Source organism: Halichoerus grypus, chromosome 5 (genome assembly GCF_964656455.1).
Source record: "Halichoerus grypus chromosome 5, mHalGry1.hap1.1, whole genome shotgun sequence".
NCBI classification, from domain to species: domain Eukaryota; kingdom Metazoa; phylum Chordata; class Mammalia; order Carnivora; family Phocidae; genus Halichoerus; species Halichoerus grypus.
The window spans coordinates 159,680,283-159,700,220 of NC_135716.1; the positions used below are offsets into that span (position 1 = coordinate 159,680,283).

The window sequence follows — 19,938 nt, forward strand, 5'->3', positions numbered from 1 at the left end:
CAAAGGTGCTCGGGATTTGTTTATACCGCAGAGGCAGGATCCAGCAGACATCCTATGCCCTTCTTGAAGCTTCTTGGTCAACACTCACAGCTTCTTGCAAAGGTCCAGACCTGATGCACTTGATGGAAGTCCCACTCGCAGCTTCCGGCTGGCTCTCAGGCACCCCTGGGGATAGGGGAGGAGAGAAACCCCCTTGGCGCACGGCCTGCACAAAGCTCCATCTGTCCCACTGCCTCTGATCTGGGCGAACACTAGCTCAGCAGCAGTGTGACCAGGATGCAGGGGCAAGACTGTGATGGTTAAGAACACAGACCTTTGGGTCTGAGCCCTGGCTTCATGTTAATTAGCTGTGTGACCCCAGAAAATGGCTTAACTACTCCATGCCTCTGTTTCCCCACCTGAAAAACAGAGGTGATAATAATTGTATCTACTTCATAGAGTTGAGAGTCTGATGGATTAATAAATCTCGATGGCACAGAGTGCATGCCAAATGATAGCTGCTGTTGTTACTAATGACTATTATTGATTACAAATCCAGGCCCTGGTGAGCTCAGGTTTAGTACAGTATGCAGAGTGTTCTAGAGAAAGCCTCAGCTTCTGTCCACCCATGAACCCTGAACTTCACTGAAGACTGACCCCTGACCACAACCACAGAGGTTCTCCCCGGCACAGGCTGCCTCAGAGATTTCGAACTTGCATTCAACAGAACCCCAACACTCCCCATGGGGGACACTCCCCAACCTCTTGCCTCCTTGTTTCCTGACTGGTCCCTGAAGGCATTAGGGTTTGTGACCTCGACATCCTGAGTCCCTCACAGCTCTAGTCTCCTATTGATATGTCAGACTCCAGACCCAACCACGACCTCATCATCTGCTTTGCCCAAAGTCTGAGCTCCTGGGCCCGACATCATGATAATTCCCTCCCCCTGGCCCCCGTTGGCCTTGACCTCTGACATGGCTGCTGACTCACCTGAAGCAGATGTCCCACCCACCGTCTTAACCCCATCCTGCAGTATCAGATGCTCACGTGAACTGGGGGCAGCCCATGATTGCTATCTGCATCCCCACTGCCCAGAACTCATGGAGGGTAGGGTCTGCTTCTCCCTGTGGGTCCATGAGAGAAGGCCAGTCTTTCCTGGAGGAAGAGAAATGGCCAGGAAAACGTCTGGAGGATCCCTGATGGGGACAGGGGGGGTGACACATAGCCTTTGCTCTGGTCCCTGAGAAACTCTGTGTCCAGCTGAAAATGTCTTCAGAGTCTCCTGAGTGAGAGAGGCCCACGCCCACGCAAGGACGGGCCTGGGGCCTCCTTCCCGAAAACCTCAAGCTGGTCCAGATGCTCCTGAACATCTCAGTGTGGTCCGCCGGTCTCAGAGCCCGGGGAGGGGCGGGGCTGTTCTCAGGCTGGGGCTCTTCGGGATAGACGTACCAGTTGTGGAGAGTGGCCCAGCCCCAGCTGCTCTGGCTAAAAACCCAGCCCCAGCGCTTGGCAGCGTGAAAGCAGGGCCAGCACGTCCCGCTGAGTGCACTGGGGGCCCAGCCTGCCTGCAAGTGTGTTGTCTGGGCAACGGCACTTTGAGTGACAGGCAGGTACAAAGCCCAGCTCAGGAACATCCAACTGCTTTGCCCCCAGAGAATAGGGCTGGACCCCTAATCAGAGGGGTTTCTGCTCTTTTCCCTGGAATCTGGGCACGACAGAGGGCTGCAGCTCCCCCTGGGCTGCCCTAAACCTGCCTCCTCTCCTCCCCTATCCCGAACCCTGGAGTTAGGAGCAAAGGGTCCCTTACCCTGGACACACAGATGGACGGAGCCCTAACTCCACTCACCCTGGCCCCTCAGAGCTGCAGATGGCCTTCCCCATGCCTGAGGTCGAGAGCCTGGAAGCCTGTCCCCTCTCCGCCCGGCCCCAGCTTCTGTTAGGGCTCTGCTCTTCCGTGGGCTCATGAAAAATTCATCCACTCCAACCTCAGCTCACACACCGAGAAAACACACCTGCCTCACTCCTGGGGGCCCTGCCTTTGAAGGTTTCGAGTTCTTCGGGCTCTGAAGAAAGCAGCAGTGTTGACATGCGTGCGGGTACGTGTGTGGGTGCGGGACTGGCCCAGCCACACGCGGGTGTCCGGAGACACACCGATGGGTGTATTTGTGTCGTGTATGCGTTGTGACCACCTAAGACTCAACGGCCAGGCAGGACCCCTAGCACGGGGCAACAGGAGAGGCAGAGAAGCAAAAGAAGGCCAGGGTGTGGGCTGGGAGGACCATCCCAGGCCAGGGACCACCGTCGGCCCCACCTCCGGGGTGGGCAGGACTCCCAGTGCTCTGTCCTGGTTCTAACAGGCGGAAGCCAAGGTCCTGGGTGCAGGGCCTTCGCCCCTGTGGCCGAGCAGGGCTGACAACACCGAGAATGTGGTACTTCAGCGCCGGTGGCTTTGTGCATACACGTGTGTGATTTTGTGGACGTGTGTCGGCGCTGCGTGTGTCAGAGGGGGCTTGGGAATGCTGATAGCGGGCAGCTCACCCTTGGATCCTTCCGCCCAAGACCCCTTTCCAACCCCACAGGTCCGGCCACCGGGAGAAGCTTAGCACAAGGCCCGGCTCTCACGTTGGTGTGAGTGATCAGAGAGAGAGCAGACTGAGAGAGCTGGCCACGAAAAGTCGGAAAAGGTTATTTTTCTGGACCCCTGTTTCCTGTGACTTGTTGAAGAGAAATATTACCCCGCTCCTACAGCTGTTCTCCCAGAGCAATAGGAGAGCGTGAAGTTATGAAATTGAGGGCACCTTCACTGAGCAATCGATTAGCAGCCGAGAGAGCTTGTGAATTGGCTGTCTGGACATTTCCAGTAATAAATTGTGAAATAGTCCATGAATAAGTAGTTGGCAGAGTTCAGAATTACCCCCTAGGAAATGTTGCAGGTCTAGAGACACATTACTAAGGCGAGCACCATTTTAATGCTCTGGGCTTTGGCTGTTAAATATGTATGCCATCCGCAAAGCACTTCCTGAAATTAATGGCATTTTACAGCTGCTCCGAAGGCAGCGTATTTATATGGAGATGTATAGATTCTGGGGCTGTGGTGGCTTCACAAATGAAGTGCTAATTTTAGAGAATAGGCCCAGGGAGGGGCGTGGAGGGAGGGTCAGGAAGTGAGCTATCTCAGGGCCCTTTCCCTAAAGGTTTTCTGCCGCCAGCTGTGGTTTTTAACCTTTGGTGACCTTGGACGTGGTCTCTAGGCTGGAAAGGGCACTGCAGTCACGGGCTACCCGGCACACAGAAAGAAGGTAACGATATTAATAAAAATCAATCAATCAATCATATTGGCGACTTACATTTGCCAGGCTCTGTTGTAAGTGCTTTTCATAGATGGACTCATTTACTCCTCACAGCAACCCTGTCTGGTGGGTTCTAGGATTCTCCCCATTTTACAGAAGGAGGTAGATTTTGTCCAGGAATCTGTGTGTGGTTGGTGACTGCCCTGGGAGAGCTAGTACTTTCTCTCCAGGTCTTTCCCTGAGCTCATATCAGGGCCAACAGGGACAGTGGTATACTTTATTCACTGCACAAGAATATCCGACCAAGAGGATGGGGGTTGGGAAGACTGAAGCTCCTGCCCCCAGGCCCTGTTCACTGGGCCCCATGCCAGGGTTCGGGGCAGCACCTTCTCAGAGATGGATTTGCACGATGCAGTGTGTGCTCCAACCACAGCCCCCTTCCCTCCAGGTAGTCCCCCACACCTTCCCTGGCCCTACCTGGGCTCTTCTCGCCAACCCTGTGAGCTGCCTACTTGGTTGCAGGGTGGGGATGGGAGGCATGGAGATTCAGCATGGACTCCAGCCAGAGGCCCCAGTGTTCTACCCAATAAGACTGAGAGGTGATTTTCTCAGAATCCCTGGAGAGGCAGGAACCCCTTGGGGGTTCACACATGCCCCCGTCCTTGCTCTGAAGCATCCCAAAGGATTGTTGAAAATCTAGAGTAAATGAGTCCTGGGGTGGGGTGGGATTTTGAAAGGTGGCAGTACTGGGGGACCGGGGCCAGAGAATCGAGCCCACCTGCCACAGCGGGAGCCCAGCAAGAGGCTGCTGGTGGGTTTCTGCTCCCAAGGACTTCCAATGGAGGTGTTTTCCAAGGCCTTCCATGGCTCAGTCTGCCCCAGGGGCCCCAGGGGCCCCAGGGGCCCACAGTGTCAAAGGAATAGCCACACTGGTTGACAGATGATGAGACGCCTCCATAATTGGGTGTGTGCCCTTCTCGTGGGCATGTGCACGTGGGATTCCCAGTACCCGTGCCCTCTGTCAGCTACTGCTTATCACCGATCCCCTGAGGACCTGAGGCATTCTGACGTGGCAGGGGCGGCTGCCGAGGTGGCTTTGGGGAAGGTAAAGGCCCGGGAAGAGGCCGGCAGCTGTGGGCAGGAAGCAGTGGAGCTGGACTCTATCAGACTGCAGTTCAACTCCTGTGTGACCTAGAGCGACTTACTGACCCTCTCTGAGCATGTTTCCTCATCTGTGGCATGGGGGTAATGTCCCCTGTCCTGCAGGCCTGTGAGGCCTGAATCAAGCAGCCTGTGAGAGAGCCTGAATCGGTGTCCAGTGCATAGTAGGAGCTCAGGAAACACTGAGTTGGCTCAGGGGTGGCTCGTCCACCACAGCCCGGGGACGGGGACTTGTCAGTCAGGCTGGGTGGGTGGACCCCGGGGAAACACGGACTTGTGCGTCGACCTGCACTTTGGGCCCCTGCTGTGGGCCTGGATTTTACCACAGCAGAGCCCACAGTTCTCATCCCATAGACCTCAGACTGGACCACTGTCTGTCCTGCCTCTGCCCCCGGTTCTCCACAGGGCGGCGAGGGGCTTGTTTCTAAATGAGAAACCAGGCCGAGGTGTGCCCTCTTCCCAGCCGCTCGCTGGCTCCCCATTCCCTGTCAGGGAGGGAGCCTGAGGTGGGACAGAGGGACCTGTGCTCTGGCTACCGAGAGCTACCTGCTGAGGACCCCGTGCCCATCAGGGAGAGGCACCCTGGGGCTCGGGACCTCTGGCACTGGGAGGGGGTTAAGAACTTGCACTGCGGGGCTACACCCGCCTGAGTTCAGGGGCTCTCCTTGCCAGCGGGTGAGCTCACGCCAGTCACGCGTCCTTGTGAGTTCACTCTCTGCATCTGTGAAGCGGGACTGTTGGTCCCTCCCCGCGCAGGGTGACATCCGGGTCTGTCGAGCATGCCCTTGCTGGGCTGCGTGCTAGGCCCTCCACAGGCACTCGGCAATTGCTGACTTATTAGTGCCTCCCGGTCCACATACGAGTGCAGGCTGTCATATCAGCCCTCACTCACCTAGCACATCCTCGTGCTGGGGACTGAGATCCTCGGAAGGAGAGAAAGGTATCGGGGAGAAGTCAGGGAGGATACTGGATGGAGGGTCTTGTGCAGCGGGGTGCTCACACATGAGCAGACATCAGAATCCCCTGGAGGGATTCTTCTTTTTTTTTTTTTAAGATTTATATATTAATTTGAGAGAGAGTGAGTGTGATTGTGAGTGAGGGGAGGGGCAGAAGGAAAGGGAGAATCCCAAGCAGACTCCCCATTGAGTGTGGAGCCCAACGGGGGCCCGATCCCACGACCCTGAGATCATGACCTGAGCCGAAATCAAGAGTCAGATGCTCAACCGACTGAGCCACTGGGGCGCCCCTCCCTTGGAGGGCTTCTTAAAACAGATTGCTGGGCTCCACCCCGGAGTTTCTGGCCCAGTGGTCCGGGTGGGGCCAGAGAGCGTATGTTTCTCACAAGTTGCTGGGTGTTGCTGGGGCTGCTGGTCGGGGACCACACTTTGAGAACTGCTGGCCTTGCACTGATGGTGCAGCAGAGGGCATGGGATTCAAATCCGATCGTTTTGAGTCCAGATGCCTGTTCCACCCCTTACTAGCTCTGACCATCGGACAGTTCATTAGTAAATATCTACCGAGCCCCGGCCTTGGGCCGGGGGCCACTAGAAGGTACAGACGAGCAGAGGTTCCAGCCCAGGCTCTCTCCCAACCCATGCTGCCTTTGTCAGCCCCTTTCCCATCTCTCCCTGCAGGAAGAGCCCTTCGTCATGTTCCGGAAGTCCGACAGGACCCTCTTTGGGAATGACCGCTTTGAGGGCTACTGCATCGACCTGCTCAAGGAGCTGGCCCACATCCTAGGCTTCTCCTACGAGATCCGGCTGGTGGAGGACGGCAAGTATGGGGCACAGGACGACAAGGGCCAGTGGAACGGCATGATCAAGGAGCTCATCGACCATGTAAGCGGGAAGGGAGCCCCAGGGCCTGGGGAACCCCTGGGAGGTTTGGCCAAGTCCAGTGCATGTTAGGGTGGGGCATCCCAGCAGGTGGGGACCCTGGGGGCAGGGGAGATGGAGACAAAGGTTGTGACGTTGGGAAGGACCCAGCTCCCTGGGTCCTGCCTTGCTCATGCTCCCCAGCCTTCAGACACTGCCCTCCACACAAGCACACATGCACTTCCCCCCACCCCCGCCCCTTCTGACTGAGCCTTTCCCACTGGTGTCTTTGGTGAGCTCACTCTGGAGGACTCCCTCAGCTCCTCACTGCTTCTTGCTCTTTTAGGAGCAACCAAAGGATGCCCCAGCCACGTGGGCAACGTGCCAGCACAAACGCTTCACCAAACTCTAGGGCACAGAGTTAGATCTGTCCCTGCCTTGAGTGACTTTGGGCCCAGTGGGGAGACTGGTGGTGCAGGGAGCTGAGGGCTTGGTGAGGGGACAAGCAAGGGTCAGCTGGGACATACTGTGCCTGAGTGGGGAGAGGACAGGGAAGCAGACAGGTGGGGCTTTAGGAAGAACGGGCAGCTGGTGGGAGGGGCCTGGGGTTTGTGGGACCCTGGGAGGAAGACAAGCCACGGTGTGGGGTCACCACAGCAGGGGGCAGGCAGGGGCCCTGGGTTTGAGTGCCGGTATCCCACTCACCAGCTGTGTGAACAGGGGCCTGCCAGGGGAACCCCTCTAAGTGATTTCCTCATCTGTGGGATGGGCGTCATTCCCTCCTTCCTCAGAGGATTACTGTGACCCTGGATGGAAGTACTAGGTGTGGGGCGCGGCCCACGGCGAGGCCCTCAGTAAGACGAAGGCTTGTCAGATGCCCAGATGCAGTCCGCCGGAGCTGAGGCTCAGGCCCCACAAGTTAGCACTTAGTAGGTGTGCGACCGGGTATGTTCATCAACCTGCCCAAGTCTCAGTTTCTTCACTTCTAAAATAGGAGTAAGTGACAACCACCAGAGCTGCTGCAGTTGTTGCAGGAATGAAAGGAGGAGCCATTTGCGCAGGCTCGGTGGCATGTAGAAAACGTTTCCTGCCTTCCAGCCCAGGGCCCTCAGCTTTCCAGAGGCATCTGTTAGCAAAGACCTGCTAACGAACGCGAGGACCTGATCCGTGCTAGACCCCTTATGTTCCCCTCCTCTCAGTTATCCTCACAACGACCCCGTGAGGTAGGGCCTGTTCCTACCACCCATTTTACAGATGAGGAAACTGAGGCAGAGAGAGGTGAGGACCCACGGCTCGTAAGTGCTGGAGCTGGAGTTCAAAGCAGCGGAGTCTTTGGAAGCTTTCTGCTTTCGGAAGCCCCGTGCTCCAACCCCTGCAAAGAGCCCAGGAGGCAGGGCAGAGGTAGGCTCCAGCTGTGTAGATCTTGGCATGGAAAGTACCAGCCACGGGGATTGTTACCGAGGCGGGGAGCTGCCCTACAGGGACCCTGGAGCCTTGGAGGGGAGGGAGCGGCGGGAAGGCTCAAGCAGAGCCTTCATTTCCTAGGCCCCCCGGAACTCAGACTCCCGTGGAGGGCTGGTGGGAGAGGCTCATGGTCACCAGCATGAACTTGGGCTGGGCTTCATTCCCACTCCGCCATTGCCTAGCTGTGCGGCCCTGGACAAGTTTCTCGGCCTCTCTATGTCTCTGTTTCCTTATCTGTAAAACGGGAATGGCAGTAACTGAGCCAGCCCCATAGGCTGTGAGGGCTAAGTTCACAACCGTGCATTAGGTTATCTGCACCAGGTCAGTAGTTGATCTTCTTATTTTTATTTGTATCATACGGTTACTCCTTCAAGGCCGAGGAGGGGGCTTCAGGAAGTCCCCTTAAGTCCCTGAGCTCCTAGTTTCTAACCCAACAGCGAGAATACGAATACGGAATACCTGCCCTGCGTTCTTCCCAGCATGTTGAGCGGCTGGGAGGAGACAGCTGGTGGAGAAGCACTCTCAGAGTGTGGAATCCAGTGTAAAGGGAAGGGAGTGGTGTTGTCACCATTATTAGTAATAACTATAATTATTATGGAAATTAGTCAGCAGGCCCCAGAGGCCTCTCCATTTCTCGGCTCCCCACGGCAGCTTGGTGCGGGGGCTCTGGAACGGGGGGGCCCCAGTGGGTGTCCTCTGCAGAGGCAGGCTGGGCTGGGGAGGGGGAGGGGGAGCGCCCGGGCCACCTGGGGAAGTGAGCAGGGCTGGTGCCAGTCCTGGCAGCCACGGCATCTCCAGCGTCCAGAGCTTTGAAGAGCATTCACAAGGGGGCAGATCAGAAAAACCCAGCCTCTCTAAGGCCTCTCTAAGCTGACCCTCCATGGGGAAAAGAGGGGAGGCGGCCTCATCTGCGGCCTCCATGCGGCGCCGTATCCATCAAGGCACGGGCCCTGACGGGACATGCAGGGGACCTTGTTAAACCCGATTCCCTACAATTGATGAGCCTATTAATCCTAGCTTGGTGCCATTTTTAATAACATCATAACCATTTATTAGTGTCGTCAGATAATTAGTCTTCTCGCTAGCTCATAGGTAGCGTGGTAAAGGCTTGGCAATATTATTACTTCCTTATTAGGGATCTGGACGCAGACGTAAAAATGATGAATGCCTGCCTTTGCAAGAATCTGCCCCCTGGGCCCATTTGGAGGCCCTGGGTGGAACCTCTGACCAGCAGGACTTAAGAAGTCCTTCTCGGACACTCTGTTCACCTCTGTCCCATGCCACATGGCCTTCCAGGGAGCCAGGCTTATGGAAGAAGATGGGGCAGGCGCAGGGTGCGACCCCCTCCTGCGGACACACTCCTCTTGCCCCCCTCACCCCACTGCCTCTTCCAACGGCGCGAGCAACAGACGGATCGGACAGAGCAGTGATGTCTCCATCCGTCAGCCTGGCTCTCCCAGACTGTTGCTCTCTCCAGCTTTACTGTCTGCTCTCTCATTTCCCTTCTCTTGAAGTTCTTCTGCCCACGTCCATGCCTTAAATTACTCCCAGGTGTTTTAATGACTCTGGAATCCGATAGAGATGACTTCAGATTCCAGGTCTAGCACATACTCAATCTCTCTGGCCTCTCTTTCCACATCTATGAGATGGGAGTAATTAAGAAAAAAAAAAGCCTTCTTCCCAGGGTTTGTAGGACAATTTAATGAGATACGGCCCGGAGAGCTTAGCAGAGTGCCTGGCGCTCCGTAAATGGGCAGCACGTGGGAGCTGCCCCTTAGCCTTCCCTCCAGGGACAGCCCTGCTGTCTAAAGTACACACGTGGATAAACGCGGTGGCAGGGGCAGAGCTGGTCCCTCAGCCACGGTCATCCTGGTGGGCCACAGTGACCCGGGATCTCACCCTCGCCCCTCTGAATCCAAATAGGAGCCTCAGGAAACTGACTCAGACTCACAGAGAACAGAGGCACACTGCAAGGCATCAGCCCCTTACTTAACTTGGGGGCATTGGCCTTTCCTGACACCTGCCATCCAGAGCTTCTGTCCTGGCACCCGGTGTCCAGGACCGTGCTGGGGGCTGGGGAGAGGGTGATGGCAGAGCTTTCAGAGTGTGGAGAGTCTGAATCCAAGAAGAGAGGCTGCTGCTGGAGAAGGGGGCAAGAGACGTTCTTGAAGAGCCTTGGGTGCTAAATGGAGGCATTTGGTTTTCATCCTGAGAGCTGGGGGGGCCACAGCTGGAAGGGAGTGACATGAGAATCACGTGGAGGAAAATCACTGTGCTTCTGGGCTAAACTGGAGCCGGTCTGGAGGCCATCGCTGGGGCCTGGGTGAAGGAGAGCATGGTGGAGAGAAAGAAGGGAGTGCTGCAGTGGGGAAGGAGGGAAGGAGATGGCTCAGGATGGAGACGAGAAGGTAGAATTGAAAAGATCGGTGATGGTTGCATGAAGGAGGTGAGGGAAAGGGAGGATTTTTGCACCAGGACAGGTATGAAATTCCAGCTGGACAGATGACCGTGTCATCCCCAAATAAAGAGCCTCCTGGCCAAATCGAGGAGGTGGGGGAGGTATGGAGATCATGCTGGGATTGAGGTGCCAGGAGGTGGCTGGCTATATGGCTGGGCAGTCAGAGGAGAGAGTGGGACAGGAGGTGGAGATGTGAGAGGCATCAGCACAACTTCGTGCGGGGACCTTGGGAGGCAGTCAGAGGTGGGACTGCTGGGCAGAGGAGAGATGGGAACCTGGGGAGGACCCGAACGACAAGGAAGCCTAAGGAGAGAGGAAAAAGAGGACTCCACAAGATGCCGGAGCTGCCAAGGCCAGAGAGGAAGGAGGAGAACCAGGAGAGCATGGGTGACAGAGGCCGAAGGAGGAGAGGCTCCTGGAGAGGCAAGGGCACAGGGTCACACGTAGCAGGCAGGGAGGTCAAAGGAGAGGGGTAAACAGCGTCCACGTGTTGGCGCGAGCGGCAGGGCCAGCCCCAGCTTGGGTTTCCTGAGTGCTCCTGGCCTGGCTTCCTGCAAATTTTATTCTCTGCGACCCAGGAATCCGGTCCTGGCTGCCTCTCCTAAGCCCTGGAATCAGAGGGGGTGGGTTAGGCAGAGACAAAGCAGGAGCCTGGCCTTAAGCTAATGCATAAATGCCCCCCAGGTCACAGGAAGCCATTAGTTCTCCTTTCTCTCAGTTTTCATACCTCACTTAGAGCAGGTGAGGAGGATTCGCTGGCTCGTGGATGGGCCCAGACCAAGATGGGGGATAGAACAGGATGGAGACGAGGAGCGGTCACGGGTAGCTACGGCATGTCATCCCTTCCCTTGTGAGAGACTTGGCACGGCCCGGACATCCCCTCTGCCTCCTCGTCGTGTTGAGTGCCGAGCAGAGAGAATGGCACGGCTCCAGGTGCCCATTTCCCCCGCCCGACCCTTCTTCCAGACAGCGAGCCCCTGCGGAACCGCTCTGGGCGTGGGCCGGGCACACGGTGCAGGCGTTGGTGAATGAAGGGTGTGTGAGTGAGCCCAGGACTCACACATCTTCCCCAGAGGCACAGCTATGGGGCCCTAACCATTGAGTTTCCCATCCTGTGCAAGCGGAGGGTCAGGTGTCAAGGCTATCGAGCACTGTGTCCCCTGCCATTCAACCGGTAACCAGATCTTAGTTCTGGCCTCCATGCATTCGTGGCAGGAGGAACCCCAAGCCCCTGTTTGTGTGGCCAGGAAAGGCTCTGGCAGACCACCTCCTTCAGGCTGGCCAGGGTCCTTTGAAGCAAGGCATGCTGGGAGCCCACCCGGGGCAGGTAGAGGCCTGGGTGGGACAGGGCAGTTGAGGGCAGAGGATTTCCCGAGGGCATGCAAAGGTGGACTCGTGGTAGGGCAACCGGGTTGCCAGGGCCATGACCGAGGAGCTCCGGGGAAGCTCAGGAGCTGCCTGAGAAGGAGCAGGGAAGCAGGCCAGGGCTGCGGGAAAGACCCGGGCCACACTGAGATTCACCGAGGAACTGTTAGCTGCCACGACCCCGCCAGCAGAGCCCAACCTGGGAAAGACCTGGAAGAAGCCTGGCTGGAGGTTGGGGGCCAGACAGCCAGGGGCCAGAGCGGTCAAGGCACAGGTACAATGGAGCTTCTAGGGTGAAGGGGGTTTGGAGGGAGACGAAGGTCAGAGGGAGCGAGAGGAACACAATGACCCCCGGCTGAGGGTCACCTACTCCTTCATTCGTTCCACAGAACTTTATGGAACAGTCTCAGCCTGGCTCCCGGACAGCAGAGCCTGAGGCAGAGGCTTAGGTGCCACCACCTAGTTTGGGGGTGTGGTGCCAGGGAGCGAGTGAGGGGCAGGGACACGGAGCGGGGCTGCAGAAAGCCAATACGAGGACTCATTAGTGAGCCCGTCTGCACTGAGTGTGACCAGTCCCTGAGCCCTCACCCTATAAAAAATTTGGAGAGTGTGTCTCGGATGAGGGGAGGAGGGGGGACAGGTTTATCCACGGGCTCCTGACTTCCATGCATATCTGGGTTTGGCGCGGCAGGCCTGGGAACCAATGGGCACCCTGCCGCGGTGCCCACAGCGGGCCGGGCAGGTGGGAGGGGAGTGTCAGCTTGCGCCTACATGAGGACGGTCAGAGCCAGAGCGCCCGACCTGGTGCTTGAGGGCAGGGGTCTGAACCAGGCCCCCACGATGTGCCAGACCCGGGGCGGCGACTAGAGAGATGGGAGCAGCCAAGGTGGCCGTCCATAGCCCTAGCCCCCGCCCCCACTCATGGGAACAAACAACGAATCAGCCAAGCTAACTTCTATTAAAACTTCAGTCAGCGCCACAGAGGAGTGTGGGGGACTTGGGAAGTGTAGGACGAGGAGAAATGATGTGGGCTTCCGGGCCAGAGTGACTCTTGAGCTGAGACTGGAGAATGAGGAAGAGAAACCGAGGAAGAGCTATCCGGGGCACGGCTGGGGTACCTGCCTGGGTGGGGCGCTGAGGGTGCCGTGTCTCCACCCTCATCAGGAGGCCCGCAGCGCTGGGCCGGGCCCTGGGTGGACCCCTGCCTGGTGGTCACGCAGGGCGTGGGGAAGGGGGCTTCCTTTAGAGGTGGGAATGGAGGTGCGGTGCATCCCTCATCGTGTGCCACAAAGCAGGGGACGCCCACCCTGCTGTGCCTTTGCTGGCCCTCGGGAATCAGACCCTTCTCACAGGCCTGGGAAAGGCACAGACTTCATTCCTCACTGTCAGGTGTCTGGCAGCTCAGGGGGCCCGTGCGTGAAGCATGGGTACGTCGTGACCCCTCGGTCTACACAGGCATTTCCTAGCACCTGGCCTTATCTCTTGAGATATATAGGGGTTTTCCCAGGCTGTTCGTGGCCACGGTGCTGATGAAGCATGGCAGCTGTTTGGTGGGACATCCGCAGGTACTACTGTGACTCAGTGTACCCCGTGAGAACCGCAGTGTGGCAGGCCTAGGGAAGTGCTTACCGGGTGACCTTTCCTAAACCTCTGAAGGTGGATCCATCCAGTGTTCCCTTTGATCGAGCTATTCTTTTGTTCATTAAATGTATTAAGGTAAGCCCCATGCCAGCACTGAGGATAAGGCAGTGAACAAAATAGGCAGGAACCCTTCCCCGAGCCTGCGGGCCTCACATTCTAGTGGAGGAAGCAGACAGTAGCAGGGATGGATGAACCCGTGTGACCCTTCAGCCTGGGTACGTGTCCTGTGAGAGTAGTGTGTCCAGGTAAAGGCTTGCAGACCAGTGCTTGGACTGGAGCCCTTGGCTCAGCAACCAGTGGGGGATGGCCACTGGTCCATCCCAGGAAACCCTGGAGGAAGGTGCTAGAGACTTGGGAGAGGTGGGAGTAGCTCCTGAAATGCCTTCCCTGTCCCGTGGCCAGCAGCAGGCAGGGGAACCCAAGGAGGGGGCCTGGGTCATTTCTGGCTCTCTGACGTGCAGCGGCAGCTGGTGCATGTGCGTAAGCGAAGGAGGACACAGACTTGGGACGATGTCTCCCGACATGGCCAGTGCGCCCATGCACTATGGTCTCCCAGCAGATGTGACAGGAATATCTGGTCTCAGACATGCCACCACCACCCCACTGTGTCCCATTTTCTCCCAACCAGGAAACAGACCTGGACTCTGGTCTGTATGCATTGGTCCCGACCCCTGTTTCCAAGGCCAGGGAAGGCTCTGCCCCAGCCCCCACCTCTGGCCCCCTCCCCAAGCCTGGGCCAGGGCACTTGCAAGCTAGGCCTGCTGGGAGCTCACCTGGGGTGGGGCAGAGTCCTCAATGGAGCAGGACAGGCTGGGGGCGGGGGACAGATGAACCCAAAGGGTGGACCCTCCCCGGGGTGGCCAGGCAGCTCGGGGTGATGACCGGGGAGGTTGTGGAGCTGAAGACGTCAGTAGGACCTACCTGAGGAGGGCCATGAGCACAGGTGAGGGCTTCCAGCGAACAGGCCAGAAGTAAGGGGCCCATCAAAGGCCAGGGTACAGGGAGCAGAGACCTAACTCTGGAGGAAGGCTGGTGAGAGACAGGTGGGGGGGGGAGGGGAGGGCAGCACCTGGGCAGACTGGCATGGGTCACGTGACTTCAGGGAGAATGGGGTTGCTGAGCAGGGAAATGGAGGCCAGAGCTCAGCCCCCTTAGGCTGTGGTAAGGGCTGGTCATGACCCTTGGGGGTACTTTATTGCTTAGTCTTGCAAAAGAACTTTACTGAGCCCCTTCTTTGGTCCGGGCTTTGTGCTCACCCTTTGGACACATCAGTGTGCGATCCAGTTCAGTCCCTGCCCTCCTGGAACTTATACACCAGCAGAGGAGCGAGGTATTAAGCAGTGACTTACAAATAAGAATTGAGTTGTGATAAGGACACTGAGGAGCAGCGCGGCAGGGGTTGGGGGGGCGCTATGGGAGCAGGTCCCTAGGACTTCGCAGCATGTGGAGGGAGGGGGGCTCACTGCCCCCAGCAACTTGCTGGGCAGGGCCTGTCTGGGCTGATGCCACCTTCGGGGCCCCGAGAGGTGGGGAAAGGAACAAGTGATCAGAGATGGAGCTGTGGTGTGTCCATCCTGGGGCCCCTGGGGCCCTGAAGCAGGGAAGACCCGTGCTTCCTTCCTGAAGGAGAGAGGCTCAGCAGCTCTCCCAGGCCAGGGAGGGGCGCGGGCATCCTTCCTCACTGGCAGGCAGTGGTAGCCACTGCTCAGGAAGCCAGCGTGTGAATCACAGGTGTTAAGAGGTGACCCATCTGCTGACCCTCAGAGTCCTTTCTGTTCTCACATGTGGGACGTTGAGGCTGTTGGGTGTCAAGTTAACGTCCATGGGCTTCCAAGGAGCACCATGTTTTCTTACGGGTGGAGTCTGGGAGTCATCAGCAGACGCCCTGCGTGACTTGCTTTGCCCCCTTGTAAACTGCCACGGGCTCAGCCAGCTGGCTCTGTGGACGTGCTTGCTGAGTGTCTCTCCTACACAGCCCCATTCATCCAGTCCCAGAGTCTACCGATGGCGGCCCGTGAGCCAGGCACTGTGCCAGGCCCGTGGCCCACCGTGGTGGAAAGACACAGGCTCAGACCCTGCTCCCGTGAGCTTATGACCCAGTGGGGGAGAAATCACGAAGCCTCTCTGGTCAGTGCTAAGAGCAAAAATACTTGTGCCGTGAGAGGAATCACCAGGGAGACCTGACATCACCTGAGGATTTTGTGGACGTAATTGAGCTGAGATCTGAAAGAGAAGTAGGCATTAGCTACACAAAGCGTTTGTAGAGGAAGAAGTCCGAGGTAGAGGAACTCACACGTGCAAAGGTCCTGAGGTGAGAGAGAGCCAGGGTTGGGGGGTCTGAAAGAAGCTAGTAGAAAGCGAACAAGGGGACATGAGGTAAGGAAAGGTAGGACAGGCGGGCAGGGCTGGGTCTGCACTTTCCAGCTCAGTAGGCACCGGACCTGTGGGGTTATTTAAATTTAAACTTAAATAAAAATGATTTTTAAAATTCTTTCATGCGAAATTTAAAGTATGAACTCAGTTCCTCAGTTATACAAGCCACATTTTAAGCTCTTGGCCACATGTGGCTAGTGGTTACCATATAGGACAATGCCAATAGAGAACATTCCTGTCGTTGCAGAAAGTTCTCTTGAACAGAAAGTTCTCTTAGATCATGAAAGGCTTAAGGAACCCCTAATAAGAATGTTTTATCCTAAGGGCAGAGGGAAGTCTTGCTGTAAATGAAGCAGGATTGGGAGTGGGGGAATTCTAGCTGGAGCAACACCACTTTGAGAAAAGACTGGAAGGTGAATTCCAGGGATACCACATACGTGGGCAGAGAGCCAGCAGACAGAGCCCTGCGGAGAAGTCCTGCATGTGTAGCAGGAGTGAGACTGGTTTTCCTGGGGGGCTGTGGAAGCAGAAGCAGAAGGATCTGGAGGGAAGTGGGGATGAATCTGCATGTTCCACAGCCGTAAGGCTCAGAAGCCCAGCCAGGCGATGTAAAGTGTATGCTGGGGAGACCCTGTGGCAGCCATGGTCGGCAGCCGGAGTCAGGTTCATGTCTCTGGGAATGCAGCCCAGCTTCAGGGTGGGCCCAGGCCTGCTCATCTGAATGGGGCGGTGGAAGGAGCTCCGTGCATCCTGCCTAGACCCTAAGTGGCAGGAGTGACCCAGGGCTGTCACAGCAAATGATCACAAGCTAGGTGGCTTAAAACAACAGTCTTCTCTCTCAGTTCTGGAGGCCAGAAATCAGATGTCAGGGTGTTGGCAGAGTTGGTCCCTTTTCAGGGAGAATGTGTCCCATGAGTCTCTCCTGGCTTCCAGTGTGGCCAGCATTCTTGGTGTTCCTTGGCTTGACCCTGCATCACTCTGGTCTCTGTCTCTAGCGTCACAGGCCTTCTCTCTGTGTCCCTGTGTGTCCTCTTCTCTGCTTATAAGGACCCCAGGCCTAGGATGTAGGGTTCAGCCTAATCTAGTATGACTTCCATCTTAACTTGATAACTTCCGCAAAGACCCTGTTTGTGGAGCTTCCGGGTTGGTGAACCCGTGGAGATGTGAGGAGAATGGAGTGCCCCGAGAGAGAGAGGACATGGGAATTTCGTGTCCCTTCCCCCATACCTTCCCTGATAAATCGCTTCCATGCAGCCGCTCCTGAGTTCTAGTCTTTTCTAATAACTGGCGACCTGAGGGGCTGCACCATTTTACACTCCTGCCCACAGCCTAAGAGAGATGCGTTGCTCTGCATCCTCCTCAGCACTGGGTACTATCAGTATCTTTTTTTTATTTTGGCTGTTTGGATAGGTATGCAGTGGTATTACGGGAATTTGAAACCACTTGGGGAGTGTTGCTGAGGACATGTGAGGGAGAACTGTCACTCGGAGACCAGATGAACACAGGCTCCCACCGAGAGCCATTGCACCATTAAAACTTGCGGTGCTGCGAGCCCAAGAGTGGCTGTGAGCACACTGATGAATTTGGGGGCACTCAGCAGGAGCCAGAGAGAGCCCGATCTTTGGGGAGGTGAACACACCCACTGAAGATAGAGTGTGTCCTCCCTTTGCACAGCCCAAGATACTCTCCTGACAATCTATTTGATGCTGTTTAATCTCAGTGGCAAGAATAAAAGACTGTTTTAGTGGGGGGGGGGGAGAAAAAGAGCCTACTTCCAAGTAAAGTCACATTCACAGGTACTAGGGATTAGGATTTAAACATATGGAGGGGGCACACAATTCAACACACTACATGCGGCTTGCATGGGGGTTTGAGGTCACGGGGAAGTGGGTCCAAGTATTGGCTCAGCCATTTACCAGCCATTCACCAGCTGTACTCACTACTATGCCACCAACACTTGTCACCCAAACCAGTAGAGCTTGAACAAGCCTCCTAGCCTGATGGACCCATGGGACCCTCATCTAGAATGCGGTGGTAACATTTACTGCCACATGGGGCTGCTGGGAGGATCCTATATGGTGATATACGTAACACCCTTAACCATGCTTGGCGTATGGGACTCATCCAGGAATGATTGTGGTTCTTACTATTTTAACTGTAGCAGGTCCCAGTCTGAGCAACAGGACACCCTGGGGAATCCCAACCAAGAGGCAGAGCACAGAGATGGGGAATCTGGTGGAGACCATACCTAGAATGCAAGTATGCAGGGGCCAACAGGGACACCAGATACTGGTATCAAGCTGGAGTTCATGGGGCAGATCTTTTCCTCAGGGAGGACCCCAGGCTTAAGAGATCAGTGGTAAGTGGTAAGTGGCCTGAAGTGGGACCATGGTCACAAGTCTGTTCTTAGAATCTGAGAGGAGGTTTTCCTGGTTTTGCTTTCTGGGACAAGGCTAGTATCCAGCCAGCAGCCAAGGTGGCTGGATCTCTGGGCCAAAATATAGAGCTGCAGCTGTTTAAGTCATTCTTGCCTTCATTCTGGTTGCTGGAGACATGGTAGAGCAAATGGCGCCAAGTGGCCCCATGCAAGTATGGAGTAGAATAGGAGAGGCTGGTACCAGGTGGGTCCTGACAGATTCTTGGGAAGTGGAAAGCTGCTTAGGGGGATGAAGTAAGATCCTGGAAGGGTTGTCCTGCCCAGTTTAAAGGTTTAGAAAAAGTATGGAAAGGTCCTCAGGCAGGTGGGACCAACAAATCACCCATAAAACTCATGAATGTGTTGGACAAGTCAGAGGTTTGGTTTGTTCAAGGACATGATTACTGTGAATATGAGAGCAAAGGCCTTGGATAAGCTCTGAGCCTCAGTTTCCCTCCATAAGAAAGAGAGGGTTGGAAGAGATGTTCCTAAAGGTCTCCATCCAGCTCTGACAGCCTATGATTTTATGAATTGTCCTCAAAGAAAACTTGCACAAGTGGGAAGAGCCTGCCAAGGTTGGGCCTTGCATTCTGAGTAATGAACTGACACAGTAGGAGACTTGACATCTGTTCCACACTTTCAAGGAAAGCTGGACAAAATAAAGTCTTTTTTTAGAGAAATCATAACAAATGGTGAAATGTAGTGTTTCCTGCCTAAACCAAAATCAAAGTGGAGAACGTCAGCCTTCCTAAAGCCCAAGGGAGAACGCTCATCAAAGCTCCCCATGAAGAAGGGCAAGTTGACCAGCCGACTCACTGCTGTAGACACAGAAGGCCACAGACACCCGCCTTCTGACCTGTGAGACCTCCTGACCTGTGAGAGCTGGAGAGCAGGGAGCTGGTGGGAAGATTCTGAAGGCTCCAGGATGGTGCTGGGGAAGAAGGGACCCCAGCCCTTCCTCACCAGTCCTGGACCGCTTCTCATGAAACAAGCGTGGCTGCAGATACCCCGATCCTCCCATCACTAGTCTTTTCATCCAACTTGCCATCAAAGCCAGAGGAAGATTGACACCATTGACTTTGAGGTTCTCCCAGAACAATGTGCTTTGAAGGGACAGGGCCAGGGGAAGCCAAGATCTAGAATCAAAAGCCCACTACCCCCTCTTATGCCAACATTATAGAGGATCCTAGAACTCAGGAATCAAACCTTCCGGGATGTCCCACCCCGGTCCCCACCCCACTGAGTCCTATCGATATCTCCCAGCAGGGGCTCACTTGACCGGAAGCTCCATAAAAACAGGAGCTGGGTCTCCTGCTCAGCCCTGTGTCCCAGACTGGAGCACAGTAGGTATTGAGCAGATATGCATTACTCACTCTGCACCTTCCCTGATCGTTCCCTCCTCTTGTTGCATTCATTTGCACACACCCTGAAGGCTCCAGGGAGCCAGGGTGGCAGCAACTGGGCATTTCTTCTTTCTCTGCCTTCAAAGCTAGGCAAGTTCCAATGCACACATTCAGAAATTTACAAAAGGAAGGTCCCAGTATGATGCGTCCTTTGTAATAGGCTCTTCCTCCCTCTCTGTCCCAGGTCCTAAGGTTCCCTGAACCCTTGGGCTTTGAATGTCAATAATCGGCTGTAGGGCCTGCCATTAAAAGGAAGAACGTTGGGGTTGTAACGTCAGCGTTGTGTGCTTGCCAGCACCCCCCACCCCCAGCCTGGGACACCTGCCGTCTACCCAGATCAGGCTTCCCCTCCTTAAAGTCGGACTTCAGTTTGGTTGCTGGTTCCTATTCTAGGATTGGTGAAGTCAGAGATGGTGTTAACAGCTACCATTTAGTAAACAGTTTGATTAATGTCCATCTCCCCAACTAGATTGTAAGCCCCGGGGCAGAAACCATGTCTGCTTGGCTCAGCTCTGTATCCCTAGTGCTTAGCAGAGCTCATAAAATGAATGAGTGAATGAATGAAAGAATGAAA

General features: G+C 55.8%; 1 protein-coding gene across 1 annotated transcript in view; it reads left to right on the forward strand.

Moving 5' to 3' along the window:
• GRIK3 (glutamate ionotropic receptor kainate type subunit 3) overlaps positions 1 to 19,938 on the forward strand; it is a 220,701-nt gene that overhangs the window by 170,762 nt on the left and 30,001 nt on the right. Inside the window, exon 10 of the mRNA XM_036119078.2 lies at positions 6,065 to 6,268. Coding sequence (XP_035974971.2) covers positions 6,065 to 6,268 — 204 coding nt within the window. The remainder of the gene's footprint in view (positions 1 to 6,064; positions 6,269 to 19,938) is intronic.